General features: G+C 40.9%; 1 protein-coding gene across 4 annotated transcripts in view; it reads right to left on the reverse strand.

Moving 5' to 3' along the window:
* The window catches only part of UIMC1 (ubiquitin interaction motif containing 1), a 92016-nt gene that overhangs the window by 13078 nt on the left and 56562 nt on the right, over positions 1-22376 (reverse strand). For 2 of the 4 annotated variants that reach the window (XM_075274670.1, XM_075274671.1), the window contains exons 8-11: positions 22285-22367; positions 12372-12534; positions 10695-10773; positions 2889-3009 (exon numbers count right to left, since the gene is read on the reverse strand). In XM_075274670.1, the coding sequence (XP_075130771.1) occupies positions 2889-3009; positions 10695-10773; positions 12372-12534; positions 22285-22367 (446 nt within the window). Of the gene's footprint in view, positions 1-2888; positions 3010-10686; positions 10774-12371; positions 12535-22284; positions 22368-22376 lie in introns of those variants that run through there. The other 2 variants (XM_075274672.1, XR_012716120.1) reach the window with 2 other exon arrangements.

Genomic DNA, 22376 nt, shown 5'->3' on the forward strand with positions numbered 1-22376 from the left:
TATTCTACAACTGCAAATATGGCTGTACACCAAAACTGACAGATTGAGCAAGAAGAGAACTAGTCAGATAAGCAGCTAAGAGGCCAGTGGTCACTCTGGCGGGGGCTGCAGAAATCCACAGTCGATGGGAAGATGGAAGGAGCTAAATACAAGGCAATCCTGGAAGAAAACCTGTTGGAGGCTGCAAAAAACTTGGGACTGGGAAGGAGATTCACCTTCCAACAAGACAACGACCCTAAACATACAGCCATAGCTACAGTGGAATGGCTTAGATCAATGGCTTACATGTGTTAAAATGGCCCAGTCAAAGTTCAGACCTAAATCCCATTGAGCATCTGTAGCAAGACATGAAAATTGCTGTTCACAGACGCTCTCCATTCAATCTGGCTGAGCTTGCGCTATTTTGCCAAGAAGAATGGGCAGAAGTCTCAGTCTCTAGATGTGCAAAGCTGGTAGAGACATACCCCAAAAGACTTGCAGATGTAACTGAAGCGAAATATGGCTCTGCAAAGTATTGATATAGGGGGGCTGAATACTTTTGCACATCATACTTTCCAGATTTTTATTTGATAAAATTTTGAAAACCATGTATCATTTTCCTCCCGCTTCACAATTATCTGTTGAAATTAAAATAAGACTCTCCCCAAACAACAGATGTTGGGGTCGGAAGAATTTTAACATGTCTGACTCTCTTTTTTTCAGAGAAGATAAGCAGCTGCCAGAGGTGTCTGGTAGTCCAATATCCCTATCATCCCATGGAGAACTCATAGACAATCTGCTAAACCAAGCATGCATGTGTATAGCGGGTCCAGGAGGAAAAACTGCTGAATGAACCAGAATCTATTTCATACTTATAGCCTGCTGTAGTTCTGCCTATGCGTTGCTGTTATTTTAGCACTTCACATATAGTTATGACTGTAAGTGTTGACATCCCTGAAATCTTTCCAGTAATTCAACAGAGAGTTCCTGCTGACACTGATGCACCCTAAGCCTGCAAGACCGCTTGAATTTCTTTGGAAATTGATTGCGTTCGTACAGGGAGATTAGTTACAATGCCACAGGTTGTAAACTTCTTGAATATGCAGCACAGTGTAGACAAATGAACATCAAGATCACTGGAGATAGACTTGAGAACCAAAATTGTGTAAAAATATCAACATTCTCAAGGTTACAAGTCCTCAGACAGTTATCTTCTTCTTGTTCTGTCTCCAATGTTAAGAGTGGCACACACTGACACAGAATGCAAAGACTGAGTCAAGTTCTCTCCTCTTTTTCTAGTTCAGGTATGATTTTTTTATTGCCCACACCTGTTACTTGCCACAGGTGAGTTCAAACAAGCATCACATGCTTGAAACAAACTTTGAAAAGGTGCCAACAATTTTATCTGAACCATTTTTGAAGCATTGAGTGAAATTATGTCCAACTTGTCTTTTTTCTTTTTTTTTTTGAGTGTGTTGTTCCAATAGCCTAAAGGAAATAAACATGTATATAACAAAACAGGTGTAATTGCAGTCCTGAAGTGGCCAGCAGCAAGTCAGGTTCTAAATCCCGTTGAACACCTGTGGAGAAATCTTAAAATTGTTGTTGGGAAAAGGCAGCCATGAGAGACCTGGAACAGTTTGCAAAAGAAGAGGGATCCAAAATTCCAGTTAAGAGGTGTGTTATAGTGATTGATTTCAGTTATTTTTTCCCAAGAGGGAAACGTTGCGTTGAGGGTTCCAGTAATTTTGCATGGCCTATTTTTGTGCAAAATTCTATCCCTTTCGGATTTTTTTTCTATGTTCTTTGAGTTCTTCCAATACACATAAAAGAAATAAACATGTGTATAACAAACCGGTAATTGCAATCCTTTTCTGGGAAAAGTACTTCATTTTCTGGAAAAATTTCACATGTGCCAACACTTACGACCATGACAGTTTGCGTTGAAATGGTCAAGTTCAGATAAAGTAGTTTCTCTATAAGTTCTTCTATTTTGTTCCATATAGTCATGTTACTACCCACAGGTCATATGTGACTACATTAACTAGATCACATGCTACTGTTACATAGAGCAGAAGAGCACTGGATGATTCAAGAGGCCTGTTGCATTTGAGTGACTTTAGTTCATGTTAGTAAGGTTTTCCAGCTAAAAATATTAATGAGCTAATTAATGACCAAAGATCAGGGATTCTCAGCAGCTGATACACAGAGAATGGAGCAGGAAGAAGACAGCTCTGTTCTTGGTGTAGTGGCCAGATTAAGTTACTGACAATTTGTTCCTATTCGTTTGAAAACAATCTAAGGTGCAGTGACTTGGTCCAGCCACTACACAAAGAACAGAGCTGTTTGCTTCCTGTGCATCTGTTGTTTAGAACAGCTAATTGATGGGGGTGTGGGGGTCTCAAAATCATACTGATATGGTATTGATAACCTAGACTAAGGACAGGTCAATAATATTTTTAGCCCAGAAAAACCCTTTAAGTAGCACATTTGTTGCATCACCTCCCCCCACAAACTAATTACAATGATAGAGAAACAAAATGCAAAAGTGTGCAGTTGGTCAATGTGGTTTGGTGCGTTTTCTTTATTTTTTCCTATGATGTAATATGTAAAGCCTATGGATAAACCCATGCTGATTTAACAAAAAAAAACCTCTGTCACATGCCAGCCCCCTCTTCATGAATGTGTTGTATTTGGTTGTGATGATATAATACATTGATGCTTGGATTACACTGGCGCTGTCAGGTTGGTGAGGGAACTCGAACAAAAGAGAGGAGGGGGATCTCTAAAAGAGCAGATATACACAGAGCCCTGGGACCTCATTGACACGGGTGGAGAAAGAAGTCTTCCGCTAATTTTTGGCAGACTCTGCAAGGGAGTCTCCAACGCAGATGTGAATATAGCCTTACCTTGTTGTTTCTAAGTCTTGAGTCCTGGGTTTCTAGCACTGCAGTCTGCAAACAGTTGTCCACATGTGCCTGATAATCTTTTAGTGGTACTAGTGATTTACATATGTAACATTTCTCACACCTGCGTAACACAAAAAAAAACAGAGAACAATTGACAATTGTGGCAAATATAGAAGAATTTGTTTTTAAATAAACCCATTTACAACAAATATGGGGTGGGCTCAGAAGCAAGTGCTGGCTTTGTTACAGCTGGGACTTGCAGGCAGTGCCTGGGACTGAAGATAATTCTCATCACTGATACTTAAGTTAAGTAAGGTTATGTCGTCAAAAAGACGGACACAAACAGTTACACAGCGCATATCATAACCTGTCTTTTCTGACAAATCATTCAATGGGTATCTGTCTAAACTGTCCGTTTCTGCTCATTTTTGGTGGACTGTTCCCCAAAACAAATCGCTCTCCGTTGCTGGTGGTGGGGTAACCTGTTTATGCCTGTTTTCCATAGACCTCAATGTTATAAAAAAACAAAACAAAAAAAAAATAAATAAAAAAACAACAAAATAAAAAAACAACATCTGTTGCTCTCCGTCGTGTATTCTTATATTTTGGACAGAGCGAAAGTGCTGCAAAAGAGCGGATACATATAAACAAATAACAACCTGCAGATGGTTTTAAAAAACCATTGAAATCAATGTTTGTTTGTTTTTTAAAGGGGCTCTATCATTGGAAAAAAAAAAGTCATTTTTAACTAATCACATACATGCATAGCCTTTAGAAAGGCTATTCCACACCTACCTTTTGTATGTAAATTGCCTCAGTGGTTTTTTTAATAAGTCCGTTTTTATTTATATGCTAATTAGCCTCCAGCCAGCACAGGAAGTCCCCAGCAGCACTCATCTCTACTATTCTCTCCTATCTGTGTGTGCAGGAAGTCATCAGCAGCAGCCTTACATAGGAAAGAATAGCAAAGACGAATGCATGATGAGACTTCCGCACTGCACCAAGAGGCTAATTAGCATGTGAATAAAAGCAGTCTCATTCAAAAACCACTGAAGCGAATTACATACTAAAGGTAGGTGTGGAATAGCCTTTCTAAAGCCTATGCAAGGATGTGATTAGTTAAAAATGACTTTTCCCAATGATAGAGCCCCTTTAAACAAAATATTCTAATCAGTTTTTATGATCTATCGATGAGTCCCAGAAACAGATAAGATGCAGAAACACCAATGCAGATTTGAAGCCAGCCTTACGTTACTGTATATTCCTCTCCACATTTTACGTTACAACTTTACTTGTATAGATCACAGTTGGTAACTGGCAGATTCAGCATTATTTACAGCCCCCTGTGGTATGTACAGTATGTCCACACTGCTAAATAAGCACTACTATCAACTGTAGAACAAACATGAACCTATACTTAGACACTGCAGATTTGTAGTATGGATTCCATGTGGAAAATCCACATCAGCAGACAGTATAGTACAAGTAAATCTATTTTTTATTCAGTCATGGGTAGGAAAAAAAAATCTATGTGGATTTTAGGATATGCTGCAGATTTTACCCTTTGCAACGTTTCCTATTTTAGATGACTTGGATATCATCTGAACCGCTTATCAATGTAGGATATTACTATTTTTGCAAAACAGAGTGCACAAGGAAAACCAAAACATGGCCTATAACTGCTTAAACTTACATGAGTTAGTATTTAGATTTGCCTATATTTACTTCGATCTATCTAGAAAAAACAAAAACTTGAGAAAGGCTGCTGTGTGGGCTGATACGTTGTGATTTCTGGCTCCAATAAAGCACTCTATCAAAGGTCGAGATGCTGGAAGACAAATGCTTTTGTTTTTTTTTTAAATTTATATAGGTGTGTATGTGAGACAATCTGATAGTATACTATACATGTGCAGTTTGTGTGTGTATTTGTGTATACCTCTCTATATATGCACCTTTGTGTGCACACAGGATTATGTGTATACTGTATGTGTGTGTACATACGTTCTTGTCGTGTATATATTTACCTGTATGACTTTTTGTAAGTCTGTATAATAGGGTTTGCTTTATATTGTGGGGTCAATATACTGCAAGATCCAAAATCACAACATACAAATAGATTATGTTTTCAATAAAATGGGTCTGTCAGAGTAATATGCTGTGTTATAAATGGCAGCAAATCATAGCTACTGGCCTTTTATGTCCTCATGTATATGCAGTTTTATATATCGTCATCGCTTACAGCCCAGTGATGACGCTCAGCTACGATGAACGCCCTTTTGACAGAGGGGGTGAAATCGGTGCTGAAACTAATGGCACCAATATCTCCAGCCCAGAGGCACATACCAGGAAAGCCGACACGGTGTGGTAAAGGCTACCCTGCCATATTTATGATCATGTATGCCCAATTTGCAGGCTGGTGTACATTTCAGTAAAGGCACACAGCCCTGCATAAGATCTTGTTTAACTGAAAAAAAACCTTAAATTAAATTATATTGGTAGTTAATGTAACTCAACTACTATAATAATAACATTCTTATCATCCAAGTTGCAGTCACCTCAAGAACTTCTATTTTAGAAAACAGAAAGAAAATAGAATGGCAAAGCCTAGAAAATGTTTCTCCAGTGTTATGACCACACCAATCCAGAAATACAATGGGTTTCATTTTACAAAGATTACTTGAATAGAGTAAGGCCAACGTGTAGGTGAGAGCTGTTGTAACAGAAGTACTACTTCACCTAGAGTACGCATGTGCTACTTACTTAACCTGTAGGGTGTCATGGACAACGACAAAATAGGCAAATGCTTACAATGTGAAGTATTGTGTATATTGATGCACAATAGAGTTTGTAGCTTTTGTTAAACCAGCATGAAAACTAAGCGCACATTGTGGATTAAAAATTGGCTTTATGCCCTCAAAGCTTTGTTTAACAGACTGAGTACAATTCATACACTCAACTGTTTGTTGTACACATAAAATGTACTGCATCTATTCTGTAAAACAAAGCGCTCATTCACATGACAGGGCTGTGTACATCACAGGCTTTTCACGGATCACTTATAGACCTGAATCTATTGAGCGATCCATGAAAACGGTCCCATATATGACAGCTTCTCAGATTGGTCACATTGCCGTTAAAACAACAATTGTGTGAATAAATCCATTTCATGTCTAGATGATATTCACATTATTATACTGTGTAGTCAAAATGGGCTTAAAGAGGACCTTTCACCACTTTTGGGCACATGCAGTGTTATATACTGCTGGAAAGCTGACAGTGCGCTGAATTCAGCACACTGTCTGCTTTCCCGATCTGTGCCCGCTGTAAAGAGCTTACGGTGCCGGTACCGTAGTGCTCTATGGTCAGAAGGGCGTTTCTGACCATTAGCCAGAGACGTCCTTCTGCCTCGCGGCGCCAATCGCGCTGTGCTGTGGAGCGGGGAGGAACTCCCCCCCTCCCGCTCCTGATAATGCTCATCTATGGACGAGCTGTGTGAGCAGAGGGAGGGGGCGTTCCTCTCCGCTCCACAGTACAGCGCGATTGGCGCCGCGAGGCAGAAGGACGTCTCTGGCTAATGGTCAGAAACGCCCTTCTGACCATAGAGCACTACGGTACCGGCACCGTAAGCTCTTTACACCGGGCACAGATCGGGAAAGCCGACAGTGCGCTGAATTCAGCGCACTGTCAGCTTTCCAGCAGTATATAACACTGCATGTGCCCAAAAGTGGTGAAAGGTCCTCTTTAAAGGGATTCTACCATTAAAAATCTTTTTTTTTTCTAGTTAACACGTCAGAATGGCCTTTAGAAAGGCTATTCGTCTCTTACCTTTAGAAGTTGTCTCCGGCCCACCGTTCAGTAGAAATACCGGTTTTTACCATTATGCAAATGAGCTCTCTTGCCGCACAGGGGGCGTCCCCAATGCTGCCAGAGAACTCTCTCCAGCAACACCTCCGTCTTCAACAACATCTGCATCTTCTTCCGGCTGGGGTCACACTCCACTCTTGCGCGCATGTGCAGTACGCTCCTGTAGTTCTCCGGAGTGTGATCCCAGCCGGAAGAAGACGCAGATGCTGTTGAAGATGGAGGCGTCGCTGGAGAGAGTTCTCTGGCAGCATTGGGTGCTGTTTGAGCGCTGGGGCCCGCCCCCAGTGCTGCGAGAGAACTAATTTGCATACCGGTAAAAACCGGTATTTCTACCGAACGGCGGGCCGGAGACGACTTCTAAAGGTAAGAGATGAATAGTCTTTCTAAGGGCCATTCTGACGTGTTAACTAGAAAAGATTTTTAATGGTACAATCCCTTTAAAGAGGACCTTTCACCATCTCCGCCAATTCTATTACTTTTCATTATTTAATAGGCACTGCTCCACTGATTCCAGCACAGTTGTAATTTTCTCAACACCCCCCCACCACCACCACCATTCCTGAACAACAAGTGCAGTTATTTTTGATGCCTGATGTACTATTTAAGCTCTGTAATGTCAGAAGGGCAGTGACAGGCAGGGGTGTGTGATTCAGAGCTCCAGTCAGAGCAGCTCCTTGTCTGCTCCTGCCTGACACCACCCTCCTGACAGTGCATAACATATCAGGCTCCAAAACCAACTGCAATGGTTGAGCTAGAGAGAAAATTCCAACTGAACTAGAATCAGTGGAGCGGCACCTATTAAATACTGTAAAGACCTAGAGATAGTGGATGTGATGAAAGGTCCTCATTAAGTGATTCTTCCCCTTCAATACCCTTGTATAAATAGTGGTCACAACACTTGCGAGCATTTCAAAAGTGTACATTATTCTAAATGTCCATTTATCTATGCAAGGTAAGGTTTCTCTGTTTGTTTACAGAGCAGCCGCCTCGGTGACATCTTGTTGACTAGTCGACTGCAGCCGAACATTGCTCTCAGCTGACTACTGCTCTATACAGCGTAAAAAAAGTGTTATGATTTTACTAGCATTCACCTAGTCATAGGTATCTTATTAATGAAATACGCTTCCTCTCCACTTATTAGACTTACTTACTTCTCACATATAGATTTATGGAGGGAACCTGCAGGAAAAGAAATGGGCGAGAAAGGCTGTGCAAATAGGTCCGTTAGATCAAAAATTATGGTCTGCAAAGCTAAACTTCCCCAGGGACAATCTATCCGTAACCTAGCAGAGCGCTGTAGGAGAGAGAAAACTCCGGAATTCAAAAAGAATTGGTGTCGCGGCCTGGCATTGAGACCTTAGTAGTCATTTTATAATCTTCCAGTCTTTCCTATGATAATGCCCCCTCATTCATGCAGCCTATGATATAAATGGGCATTAATGGGCCAGTCACAATTTAACGTGCAGGGCATTTCCTACCCATCAAAGTTCCATTATCCAGCTATTATAGTATATACTGAGATAAGCAGGAGTTTCATTCATATCATTGGGCTCATCTGACGTACTATTATGCATTCAATGAGGTGCTTGTATACAATATATACTGTTACTTTATGACACTTAGAATGGGCCAGTATGTCTGCAATCCAATTATTGGCATTATGAAATACATATCATCATACTATGGAGCATACTATTTATACATTTTAGTACTAGGGGACTCTATTCTCTGGGGTTATTCTTCCTTCTGGTTTTAGTTTTTAACTCGGTTGCTAACCATGGCATGGTTTTTAGTCCTGATAAAAGTGAAGTTTTACTGATTACCTTGCCACCGCCCTTTGGCCTTCTATTCTCTGACCTGTTTTCTCTGTTACTATTTGGCAGTGTACACTGTGATGGCTCTTGGAGGGGGTCACTATATGGTTATTTACATGGAAGAATATCTATAGCGCACTTGTATCAAAGAACTCTCCAAAAGCAGTTATTACTTGGGATAATCCACTGAAGGCGGGTTCAAACCTGCGCCCGGTCTCCACTTTGCAGGCTTCCGTCTTCTGCCCAAGAAACTGGACAGGAGACTGAAACCGGCAGTCAGTTTTCAAACCCATTCATTTGAATGGGTTTGAAAAGTGTCCGCCCGTGAGCATCTTCTTCCTCTCCGAGGCGAAACCGTTTTGTTTTTTTTTTTATTTTAACTGGACATGCAAGACTTTGTGTTCAGTTAAAAAAACAAAAAAAAAAACAAAACACAGTTTCACCGCGGAGAGCAGAAGACAGTGACACTGACTGTCGGATTTCCGTATCCTGTCCAGTTTCTCAGGCAGAAGATGAAAACCCACAAAGCGGAGACCGGGCACAGATGTGAACCCGTCCTAAACAGTTTTTAGAGTGCGTCTCTGCTGACGAAACCTGGGCACAGTATATTGGGCACTGAAATGTTGTATCTCTGTAAAAATTGTAATTTCAACTTTTCAATATTGGCAGTGTATTCATTTCTAAAAACTAACTGAAAACTCTGGTATGAAGGGTTAAAAAGCACCAGTTTTCCCCTTGATAAGTTCCTTGAGAGGTGTAGTCTACAAAATGGAGTCGCTTCTTGAGGAATTTCATCTTAATAGCACCTTTGGGGCATTCTACATATTAGTCTTTAAAGAGATAAGGGTGAAAACAAAGCTGCTAGGAACACACTCAAATAATTTCTACTGTTACATTCTGCTACTCTGTACTCCTTTAACACTGGTAGGTTTGTAGAGAAGAGGCTAGGAGTGCACAGAATGAAGCAACAATTCAATTAACTATCCGGTGGGCATATCCTACTCCACCCTCACGGTTACGGTTCTGCCTATATATATTTAAATTAAAATGTGAATGACGGCAGAACCCTTTAGACTGCGCTGGTAACTGCAGTCGAGGTCCACAGGCCTCAGAGGGCAGCTGTTTGTCTGAACAAGGCCTTAGTCAGTAGCTGCATTGGACAGTCGAGATTTGTACTATTCAGTGTGCACAGACTGCAACAAAAGTCTCCATCAGTTCAACTGCACTGGGGAATAGCATTTGTGATACAGTGTGAACAGACTGCAACAAGGTTCACCAGTTTAACTGCCCTGGATAAACACACCTGAGAGTAGATGCTACAGGTGCAGGCTGCCAGGGGTTAAATGTTGCCCCTGGTCAGCAACACAAGACAGAGGTCAGTGGCTCACAGACCCCTAGTATTCAGAACTGACAGGGATAGAGGGCCAGGGCACAGGCTAACCCAGAGACCAAACCTGCTGACAGCGTCACGGGCTGGTACAGTGACCACTGCTCCAAAGCCCTAGTGTAGCGCTGACAGTTCAGGAGGATTACAGGTCTTACTAGCAATACCCAGAACTTCTGTCATTAACAATTTCCAGTCAAAGTGTGAGCGCCGGGCGGCGGCACACTGAAACTATATAAAGGGAAGTCCCCGCCCAGCAGGGCGGTGGCCATGACCTCACGAATCATGCTCAGTATGGGCAAAATGGGACTTAGCCTCTGAGTGGCTCCAAAAGTTCCGAGCATGCTCAGTAGAGGGAAAAAAGGGACTTAGTCTCTAGACGCCTCACTGCACGAGGCCGAGAGTCGGGTTGACCTGCAGGTGGCGCCGTGCGCCGGGACGGAAGCCTGCGGGACTTCATCCTAACACCTTCCCTGCTCCATAGAGTTCTATGTGAGAAGTGAAGAAGGAAACAGATAAGATATATTGTAAAGTTTCTTATATTCACCCGCATTATATATTTACGAAAAATTGTTTATAACCAGGAGGTATGTTTTAAGGTGTTAAAAGGTAAAAGTCTCTTCACTTTACTATGGAAGAACAATATACTTTAATGAAGACTTCCATAAGCTGTTTTTCATTTTACACACGCACACTATTCACATTATTCATGTAAATGTAACAGAAATGAGCATACCTACTTACTTGCCAGTGTCTGCAGAGGTCATGCTAACAGCTGAACTATCATGGCTTCTCCTTGTCAATTTATTTCTTGGTCTCAGAACTAAATAACAATAGAACAATATACAGTGACATTAAAAAGCTAATACGCAAACAATAATGCACTGTGCGAGATATTCTTACCATATGAACAGCTAGTTATACTATACAAACAATGTAATGTAGAAGACTGACAAATCTAGTGGGGGGGTATCAAGACCTGCACACAATTGAAGTGTCTCAAAGTACAGTTTTGCAACTTTTTGAGCTGATTTGAGTCAAAATTTATTAACACTTAGAACTTTTACGCCACTCACTCGACTTTTTAAAAATGGGTGGGAAAAGCGGTGTGCGGTTAACCTGTCTAGCTGCTTGTTCTCCAGAATTGCCAACAGTGACTTTAAAAATTCACAAAAATATCACAATCCTACTCCAGTGAGTGGGTGGTGCAGAGTGTGAAGTAACATCTCCGGACAGAAGTGTTATATGTATACGTAGCACTATGCACACGTTCTAGGCAGGTGTGGAAAAAAATGCTGAAACGTACAGAACGCTTTCAAAAATAGGAGTGTTAATAGTTAATTTTTTTCAACAAGAAGCAAAGTAAATGAACAAGCATGATGTTGAGCTCAGGGCTCTATGGGGGCCATATCATCACTTCCAGGACTCCTTGTACAAACTGCCTTCTCCTAAAGAATCACGTATAAAAGGTTAGTGCTGACCGTAGATGCAGAGGTCATCCAACCCAACAGCAGATGAAAGACAAGGCATGTTTACTTCCCTTCAAAAAGAGCCAAAATGGGAAATATTTGTCTGTAAGAGAAAGGCAATATGTCCATGATAGGGCTGGAGAGCGATACAATAATGAATGTCTGCAGACAACAGTAAAGCATGGTAGAGGTCCCTTGCAAGTTTGGGGCTGCATTTTAGCAAATGGAGTTGGCGATTTGGTAAAGATCTCGTCAATACTCAAAAATATAGGCAGATCCTTATCTGTAATGTAATGGCATCATCTTATTGGCTCCATATTTCACAGCAGAACAACATCTAACTTACAACAAATCAACAAATATGATTTAAGAACTACCCTCAGTGTAAAGAAAAGATGAAATGGCCACCGATCCCCGATCCCATCATCATTAAGTCTGACTGTGATTTCATGAAAAGACAGAAGGATTGGAGCAAGCCTAAATCTACAGATCTGTGGTTAGCTCTCCAAGATGTTTGAAACAACCTTCCTGTCAAGTTCCTTCTAAAACTGTCTATAAGTGTACCTAGAATTGGAGCTGTTTAGATGGCAAAAACTGATCACGCCAAATATTGATTTGATTTAGATTCTTTTTTTTTTGTTCATTTCCTTGAATTTTTAAATTGAAAAAAAAAAACCAAAAAAAACTATTAAAACTTTTATTTTTGAGAGCATTCTTACTTTTCAGCACCTGCCTAAAATCTTTGCACAGTACTGTATGAGCCAAATGTATCAAACATCATGCGACATCCGATTCATTCGGTTCAATTTATGCAAATACAAACTCCGACACAACTGACTTGAAAATTTTCCGTCCTGATAACTTTACCTTTGGAAAATAAGACTATAAAATAAGTGTCAATTACTTTTTGAAATACAGCTCTGTATTATATTAAATCATAGCGTATACTAACCTGCCATTTCCTGCTGCCCAATTGTTCCATCACAGTATGCGGCATGCCTCTCAATTTGGGTCCGAGGGAAGTTACACCCACACATTGGGCATGCAACGTTTTTGTGAAACATTTTGTCCAGGCAAATAATGTCTTCGTCAGAAGATTCAGAAGGAATACAGGCCTAAAATAATAATAATACTAATAATAATAACTGGTCATTCATATTAGTAATCATAGCTACCATATGCTAACATTATTCTATGATTTTAATACCTGACATTAAAACTACCAGAATAACTGACATAAGCGGAACACTGTCCATCACCATTGACCAGAACATTATATAGGCGCTTTCGTTTTAACAGACATTGCATAAGTGAATAGTACAGATTTTAAGTAACTTTTTAATACATCTTATCAAAGAGAAATGCCTCTTTCTGCTCTTATCTTGTGATTTCTCTACTCTCCTTCCCTTTGCTAAAATAATTTTCACTCTTAGGGCTAGTTCACATGGGGCTAGTGTCGGCGTAATGTGGTCCCGATTTTGATGCAGCGGTCACGTGATCCGCCGGGCTCAGTGTCTTGCAAGAGCTGCTGTGTCCTACAGGACCCAGATCAGCTCTGTATAATGTGTATACAGCATGCAGGAGGCTGTATTCCTCCTGCAACTGGGGCTAATGTACCAGCCCCAGTTATAGGAGAAATCAGCCTCTAATACAAAAAAAAAAAAAGTGATCAGATGTCCCCAAAGGTCTCTTCTGATCTTATAGGGACACCATCTGAAAAAATAAAAAAAAAGATTTTTTAAAAATTTAAATAAAATAATTTTTAAAAAATAAGTAAAATAGTACGCCAATAAAACGCCGTTATTAAAGATTATAGCCACACCTCTGACAACACCATGCAAAATAAACGGAGAGGAAAAACTATTTTATAAAGTTTTTCAGTTGCACTTTTGTGTTATTAAATTTAAAAAAAAAAAAAAAAAAAAAAAAGTGAAAACCAGACAATTTCCCTCCTATTTTGTTTATATTTTCCCCAGATATATATAAAAAAAATTAAAACACATTCAAAAATAAAAACAACATAAAAATAAAAACCTACAGTCCTATGAAAAAGTTTGGGCACCCCTATTAATCTTAATCATTTTTTGTTCTAAATATTTTGGTGTTTGCAACAGCCATTTCAGTTTGATATATCTAATAACTGATGGACACAGTAATATTTCAGGATTGAAATGAGGTTTATTGTACTAACAGAAAATGTGCAATATGCATTAAACCAAAATTTGACCGGTGCAAAAGTATGGGCACCCTTATCATTTTATTGATTTGAATTCCCCTAACTACTTTTTACTGACTTACTGAAGCACAAAATTGGTTTTGTAACCTCAGTGAGCTTTGAACTTCATAGCCAGATGTATCCAATCATAAGAAAAGGTATTTAAGGTGGCCAATTGCAAGTTGATCTCCTATTTGAATCTCCTCTGAAGAGTGGCATCATGGGCTACTCAAAACAACTCTCAAATGATCTGAAAACAAAGATTGTTCAACATAGTTGTTCAGGGGAAGGATACAAAAAGTTGTCTCAGAGATTTAACCTGTCAGTTTCCACTGTGAGGAACATAGTAAGGAAATGGAAGACCACAGGGACAGTTCTTGTTAAGCCCAGAAGTGGCAGGCCAAGAAAAATATCAGAAAGGCAGAGAAGAAGAATGGTGAGAACAGTCAAGGACAATCCACAGACCACCTCCAAAGAGCTGCAGCATCATCTTGCTGCAGATGGTGTCACTGTGCATCGGTCAACTATACAGCGCACTTTGCACAAATAGAAGCTGTATGGGAGAGTGATGAGAAAGAAGCCGTTTCTGCACGTACGCCACAAATAGAGTTGCCTGAGGTATGAAAAAGCACATTTGGACAAGGCAGCTTCATTTTGGAAACAAAGATTGAGTTGTTTGGTCATACAAAAAGGCGTTATGCATGGCGTCCAAAAAGAAACAGCATTCCAAGAAAAACACATGCTACCCACTGTAAAATTTGGTGGAGGTTCCATCATGCTTTGGGGCTGTGTGGCCAATGCCGGCATCGGGAATCTTGTTAAAGTTGAGAGTCGCATGGATTCCACTCAGTATCAGCAGATTCTTGAGAATAATGTTCAAGAATCAGTGACGAAGTTGAAGTTACGCCGGGGATGGATATTTCAGCAAGACAATGATCCAAAACACCGCTCCAAATCCTCAGGCATTCATGCAGAGGAACAATTACAATGTTCTGGAATGGCCATCCAAGTCCCCAGACCTGAATATCATTGAACATCTGTGGGATGATTTGAAGCGGGCTGTCCATGCTCGGCGACCATCTAACTTAACTGAACTTGAATTTGTTTGTCCAAAATACCTTTATCCAGGATCCAGGAATTGATTAAAAGCTACAGGAAGCGACTAGAGGCTGTTATCTTTGCAAAAGGAGGATCTACTAAATATTAATGTCACTTTTCTGTTGAGGTGCCCATACTTTTGCACCGGTCAAATTTTGGTTTAATGCATATTGCACATTTTCTGTTAGTACAATAAACCTCATTTCAATCCTGAAATATTACTGTGTCCATCAGTTATTAGATATATCAAACTGAAATGGCTGTTATAAACACCAAAATATTTAGAACTAAAAATGATTAAGATTAATAGGGGTGCCCAAACTTTTTCATAGGACTGTATGTGTCCCCGAAAAAAGACATAAAAATTAGTTGAATGAGACGTATGAGAAAAATGTTACAGCCCTCTAAACTACACATACAAAATAAACCTAAAATGTGTCTGGTCCTGGACCACAAATTGGCCCGGTACTGAAGTGGTTAAACTTATTTCCCATTAAAGTGCTTTCTCTTTTTCGTTTCTTCTTTCACATGGCGCGGCGAGGGATAGGAAATGACATCTCGATCTACCTGCAGCGCCACAAAGGTGCATTTCCGGTCACATGTTCATTAATAAAAAAACACTTCATATACCAGCTAAAGTCCACCCTTTCAGTTTGTGCACTTACTTTCCGGACACCCTGTATAAATACCCATCCTCTGGAATAGGAAGCTACAGGTGACTACTTTACTATGGACGGGCTATTTACTTTACTCAGTGACTGGCATGCGGCTCCCAGTTCGTCTTCAGAAATGTTCTGCACCTTGAGGTAGATTTGTGTTCCACAAGTCTGCACCTTCTGCTTTAATATGGTCACAGAAAATGGAGGTGATTTGTGATATGAATATATTTATCAGTCTGCATTCATTTATTCCATAGATGGTGAGGAAGCTAGGGCACAATTGAACCACTTCTTGCACCATGTACTTTTTGTATAAATGTGTAACCTGAAGCAGCTATATGTGAACCCTACTTACAACATGCAGCTTGGTCTAAATGGCCAGTAAAAAGTGGAGCAAATTACATAATGACACAATGATCACTAAATGACCACCAAATTTACAAGTGTCATTCTGATCCGAGAATGCAGCGCTTAGCATGTATTTGGTCACTCTTTACATGCTGTATTACTTAGACATATCTTATAGAATTGCAATACAACATTAGCACAAGTCAAAAAAAAACCCACCCAGATGGGGAAAAAACCTTCTCCAATGCCCAGAAGGGTTTGGGAAAGCGCGCACAACTTTTCACAAATGCAATGTGAGAAACATTTGCTCACCACTTCACACTGCGCGGCTTCTCGGTTCTCATCCTTACAAGGCGCCTGTAACATTGCTCTACCTGCAGTAATTTCATTTGCGAATTTGTCTTTCAGCTTAGAAACTGGCACAATTAGAAGGAAGGTGTCACAACACTGAATGCAAGCGAAACTGGCTGCTCAAATTGAGTGCAAGAGGGAACGCCTTAAGCCTGTAATGTACAGAACTGCATTGAGCATGCAGCACATGATCTGATTCTGATAGGATACAAGCTATACAAAAGAATTACATTCCCAGGGACACTAAACCGATCACAAGTCCTTATGGGGCAAGGATTTAGTGTCTAAAATAGCCCTATTGTAAAGTGTCTGTGCCCACATGACATCCAGTGCGACCGAAATCTCGAGCACATGCAGTACAAGCAAGAGATTTTGATCGCGCCGGACACCAGAAGCTGTAACTGCAGCTATCAAGACAAGCAGGGGGACGGCTCACATATCAAGAGGCAAAGATTGTCTTGGAAAGAAACAAGGAGAACTGCAAACCTTAAACCCCAGTCTCTTCAAGGAATTAACTCTGCTTTATTTCGGAGACATTAACCCCTTCCCGCCGATGGCACTTTTTGACTTCCTGACCAAGCTCGATTTTTCAAAACTGACATGTGTCACTTTATGTGGCAATAACTTTGGAACACTTTAACTTACCAAAGTGATTTTAAGATTGTTTTTTCGTAACACATTGTACTTCATGTTAGTGGTAAATTTTGGTTGATATGTTTTGTGTTTAATTATAAAAAAATTGGAAATTTGGTGGAAATTTTGAAAAATATGCATTTTATAAAGTTTGAAATGATGTACATTACATACAGATAGTCAGACCGCCAAAATTATATCATAAATCTCATGTCCCAGATCTCTGCTTTATGTCGGCATCAAACCTTAGGCGCCCTTTTAATTTTTATGGACATTATAAGATTTACAAGTGAAACAACAATATTCAAAATTTTCAAGATATTTCCAAAACTCATTTTTTAAGGGACTAACCCAGTTATGAAGGGGTTTTGAAAGACCCTTGTATTAAAGCCCCCCATAAATCACCCCATTTTCAAAACTGCACCCCTTAAATAAGCCAAAACAACATATACCTAGTAATTTAACCCTATAAGTGCTTAACAGGAATTAATACAAAATGGAGGTGAAATTTTCAAATTTGAATTTATTTTACTAATATTTTCGTTTAGCCCTAGAATTTGCACATTCACAAGGGGTTAAAGGAGAAAACGCATCCCACAATTTGTTAGGCAAGTTCTCCCGACTACCATAGTACCCCACTTGTGGGTGTAAACGAATATATGGACACACAGCGAGACGCAGGAGGGAAGGCGCGCCAAAGAGCTTTTAGAGGGCAGATCTGGCTGTGATCAGTTTCAGGAACCATGTCGCATTTATAAAGCCCTTGAGGAGTCAAAACAGTGGAAACCTCTAGAAAGTGACCCCATTTTGAAAATCGCACCCCTCAAAGAATTTATCAAGTGATGTAGTAGCATTAGTAACCCCGAAGTGAATGTGTAAGCTGTGCGGAGTAAATTGGGTACACCAAATCCCATTCTATTTTCCCACGAGCTCCTATGACGCGGACGGGGAAGAGGGGCATTCTGGGGGGTCAGCGCTGGTGTATGCTCTCTCATAAGCTCTACATATGGGGTGTCCCCTGAAAACGCTCGCACCGCTTACACATTTCCTTCTAGTCGCAGCCACTTATGTCCTAATGATTTGGCGACTTTTGGGGTTTTTGTCTTCACATTGTACAAGGTAGATTTTTATTTTTATTTTCTGGCAATGTGGCCATATGAGGGCTTGGTGTTTGCGGTATTAGATGTATTTTTCAATGCCACCATTTTGGGGCCTGTAACTTATTGACTACATTTTATTAACTCTTTCTGGGTGGGATGTAAAAGGAAACATCAATTCTGGCATTGCTTTTTAGCATTTTTTTTTCCCCGTGCAGCGTACAGCATAAGTAACATGTTACCTTTATTCTGCGGGTCGGTACGGTTACAGCGATACCTCATTTATATGATTTTTTTAATGCGTTGCTATTTGTGCAGAATAGAATTCAATTCAGGGAAAAAAATCAATTGTTTTTGCATCGCCATCTTCTGAAAGGCATAACGTTTTTATTTTTCGCTAGACAGAGCTGGTTGAGGGCTTATTTTTTGCGGGAAGACCTCTTCTTTTTATTGGTACCATTTTGGTTTTCATCTGAGCATTTGATTACTTTTTATTGAACATTTTGTAAGGGAAAGGTGGTGAATAATCATTATTTTGTGCGGTTTTCTACTTTTTTTTTTTACGACATTCGCCGTTCGGGTTAAATAATGTTTTAATTTTATTGTTCAGGTTATTATGGACGCGGCGATACCAAATATGTAATGTTTTTTTCTATTTTTCTTTATTTTACATAATAAAACATTTTATATGGGGAAAAAGGGATTTTTGGGGCTTTATTTATTTATAATTTATTTTAAACTTATTTAAACTTTTTTATTTTGACTTTTTTTTCACTTTTTTTTTCTGTCCCCATGGGGGATTGAAGCAGTGATCGGCTGATCACTGCTTCAATAGAGATACGCTGCAATACACGTGTTACACGTGTATTGCAGAGTATAGGAAGCTGTCAGCCTGTGTAGACGCACAGGCTGACAGCTTCATTCACGGCAGGATCGGCCAGGCGCGAGGACGGGGTAAGTGAAGGGGCAGACCTGGGGTCACTGATCAGACCCCGGGCTGCCCCCTACGAACACCGGCACCCCCCGAAACCGGCGCGGGGGGTGCCGATCGGCACCATATGACGTTGTAACCCCGGAGGTCATGTTGATCACCGGCATCTCAGGGGTTAACACCCGCGATCGGACCCGATTCCGACCGCGGGTGTTACAGGGCATTGTCAGCCGTGTATTACGGCTGTCACCCGCTGTGCATGGTGCGCACACAGTTTCTGTGTGCGCACCATGCATCCGCAGTAATAGTACGGCGGTTTGCGGGAAGCCCTTCCCTGCAGCGCCGTACTATTACGGCGAATGTCGGGAAGGGGTTAAAGTAAGTGGTCACCATGGAAACACAGGGTGGTAAAACATATTAAAATATCTATATGACAACTTAGATTTCCCTCATTTTTAAATGGAAATCAACGTAGTTCCATCACATACCCTTAACCCTTAAAGGGGTTGTCCCATCTCAAGGATTCTATCTATACTGGTAGCTTATACAAATTGAAGACCTTTCCTAAATATATTGCTTTAGAAATGCTGCTTTGTTTGACTGCTATGTGAACTTATTCCTCCCACAGTTTAGACAGCGTTGCTATAACCACGGACCTATAGGAGAATTGACGTCACTCACTCACTGCTCTTGCTAGCAGGACAATCCATTCAGCTAATTGTAGTTTTGCTGATAAAACCCAGTCTGTTATTTCTCTATGTAAACACACAGACAACACTGAGCCCTTCTCTAGAAGCATGTGCATATGATCTAATCTTCTTAAGTGTTGTGAGACTTCTCAGGTCCCTTAAGCAAGGAGAAGGGGGAGTTGAGAGAAATACAGGAAGTGAGACTGCAGGCAGACTGCCGAAACACTGAGATGGAAAAACCCTTATAAAGACACCATCTAACCACCTTAAAGACCTTTCATGTTCCCCTGCACATGCAGTTTTATATACCGTTTGAAAGCTGAAAGTGCACAGAATTCAGCCTCTGCTTTCCCGTTATGTGCCCAGGGCTTGAAATATCGGTGCCATTAACTTCGGCACCAATCTCTGCCCACTGTCAGAAGGGTGTTCCTGACTGTTCCCCTACAGTACTCATCCATAGACTTGTACTGGAGAGAAGTTCTTCATAGCTCAGCGTCATCGCTGGGTGGTAAGGAAAACCCCCTCTGACAGTACAGGATTAGACGAGAACTGTCAGGAACGCCCTTCTGACAGCCGGCAGAGATCAGTGCCGAAATTAACGGCACCAATATCTCCAGTCCCGAGGCACATAACAGGACTTCCTACCGGTATGTAAAACCACACGTGCAGGAGGACATGAAAGGTCCTCTTTAAAGAATGACTAAACTTTCAGACAACTTTTGATTTCCTAGCACTATTGGTGTCATTAACAAATTTTGTAATCAACAAATTTTTAACAAATGTTGTCTCCTTTCTGTGATATCCTGCATCTCTTTATTCTTTCCCTTGCTTCTCTATTGAGAGATGTTCCCTGCTTCTCATTGTGTACAGTGCATGGACTGTGTGAAATAAAGGGAAAATGAAGGTGGGGGAGTCACTTCAATCGGCTATATCTGGGGCATTATAAAACTTGCTTTTGGAGTCATATGAAAGAGGAGACTGTCAGCAGCTAGAGGATTATACAATCACTGCTGCTGGGGGGGCAGTGGAATTATCCTTTTCATTACATATTCTCCCAAATAATAGAAGACACCAAAAAATATATAGGCAGTGAGGCTGCACTGTGATCTCCATTATAGGTGTGTGACACAAGCGGTCTTGTATCAGCAGTACCTAGTGATAGCAGATCTTGTCCCCCGTGGACAACTTGTGTGGTACAATCCATGTTGTTTGGATCGTACAATCACATGTCCAAAATGGGGAGAAGACAACCCTGAATTTTCAGATAGAAAAAGAATTCCAAGGCAATACTAGCTGATCTATATACACTGCTCAAAAACTAAAAGAAACACTTAAATAACACAATGTAACTCCAAGTCAATGACACTTTGGTGAAATCCTCCTGTCCAGTTATGAAGCAACAATGAATGTGAATCAATTTCTCCTTCTGTTGTGCAAATGGAACAGACAACAGGTAAAAATGATAGACAATTAGCAAGACCACGCCTATAAAGGAGAGACCAGTTCTCTGTTCTCATCATTTTTGGCTCTTGTTTTGGTCACTTTAGCATTTTGCCATTTCTATAACCTCTAGAGGTAACATGAGGCGGTGTCTGCAAGCCATAGAAGTTGCTCAGGTAGTGCAGCTCATCCAGGATGGCACATCAATGCGAGCTGTGGCAAGAAGGCTAGCTGTGTCTGTCAGCATAGTGCCCAGAGCAGAGAGCAGATACCAGGAGACAGGTCAATACACCAAGAGACAGAGGGGATGTAGGAGGGCAACAACCCAGCATCATGACCACTACCCTTTCCTTTGTACAGTGCCAGAGCCCTGCAAAATGACCTCCAGCAGGCAACTAACATCCATGTGTCTGCTCAAACTGTCAGAAACAGACTCCATGAGGATGGAATGAGGGCCCGACGTCCACAAGTGGGTATTGTGCTTACAGCCCAACACCGTGCAGGTCAATTGGCATTGCCAGAGAACACCAAGATTGGTAGATTAGACAGTGGCGCCCGATGCTCTTCACAGATGAGAGAAAGTTCACAATGAGCACACGTGACAGCGTCTGAGGACGATGTGTCAACCCTTATGAATTCATTAATAAGAGATTTGCAGGGGTCTGACACCCAGGAAGACTGCAGATCAGCTGCTGTGGGTCAGTGCAGCTCATGGTTAAGTTTACATGCCAGAAAGTCACACTGATCACTTGCTGTACAAAGTGTAGCAGTGGCTTTAGGTACCGCAGCGCTGCCCCACTTAAGTCTATGGCAAATGTCACACTGCTGGTCAAACCTAATTTTATCAAATGCAGACATGCAGAAATGCAACAAGGTTTGACTTCTGCAGACTGTCATGGTGTAATCATGGCACTTGCGGGTTGCAACGTAACCTTATTCACTATTAAGCACGATGTAGGTGCACAACTTATGTCATGCATGTTGTGGTGTAGCCCTGGTCTAAAGATCTGCATTCAGGATACTTGTGCTATATTTCTTTGTGTATGGAATTTGATTAATCAAAAGGAAGACTCTGTTCTTGTTTTTTCATTCCAAATGAAGAATACGTTGGGTGTATGAAGCAGCATATACCTCGACAAAAGCCTTCCAGTATGTGAGAAAGGGAAAGAAGTTCAGCAGGTTGGCAGCCAGAGCAGGTTCCTTGCCTGAAGGAATAGTATGCAGAGGAAAGAGAACGCTATGTCTTCTGATATGTAGTGGAAAGGGGTCCTACGAAGTGAGACTTAACTGGGATACGCTGTAAATATCTCGCAATGAGGAATCCTCATTAATATATGGCCACAAGAGTGCAATGGCGGATTTCTCTGGTTAGTTTTCATTTTTTTAATCTGCTTTCAATGTTACCTGTGGCTCTGGGGCAAAGTCCATTCCGTCTGCTGGATCCTCTTTTGCAGATTCCTCCTGCTTAGCTGGACTAGGCTGTGTTTCTGTATAGG

Source organism: Leptodactylus fuscus, chromosome 5 (assembly GCF_031893055.1).
Source record: "Leptodactylus fuscus isolate aLepFus1 chromosome 5, aLepFus1.hap2, whole genome shotgun sequence".
Classification (NCBI taxonomy): Eukaryota; Metazoa; Chordata; class Amphibia; order Anura; family Leptodactylidae; genus Leptodactylus; species Leptodactylus fuscus.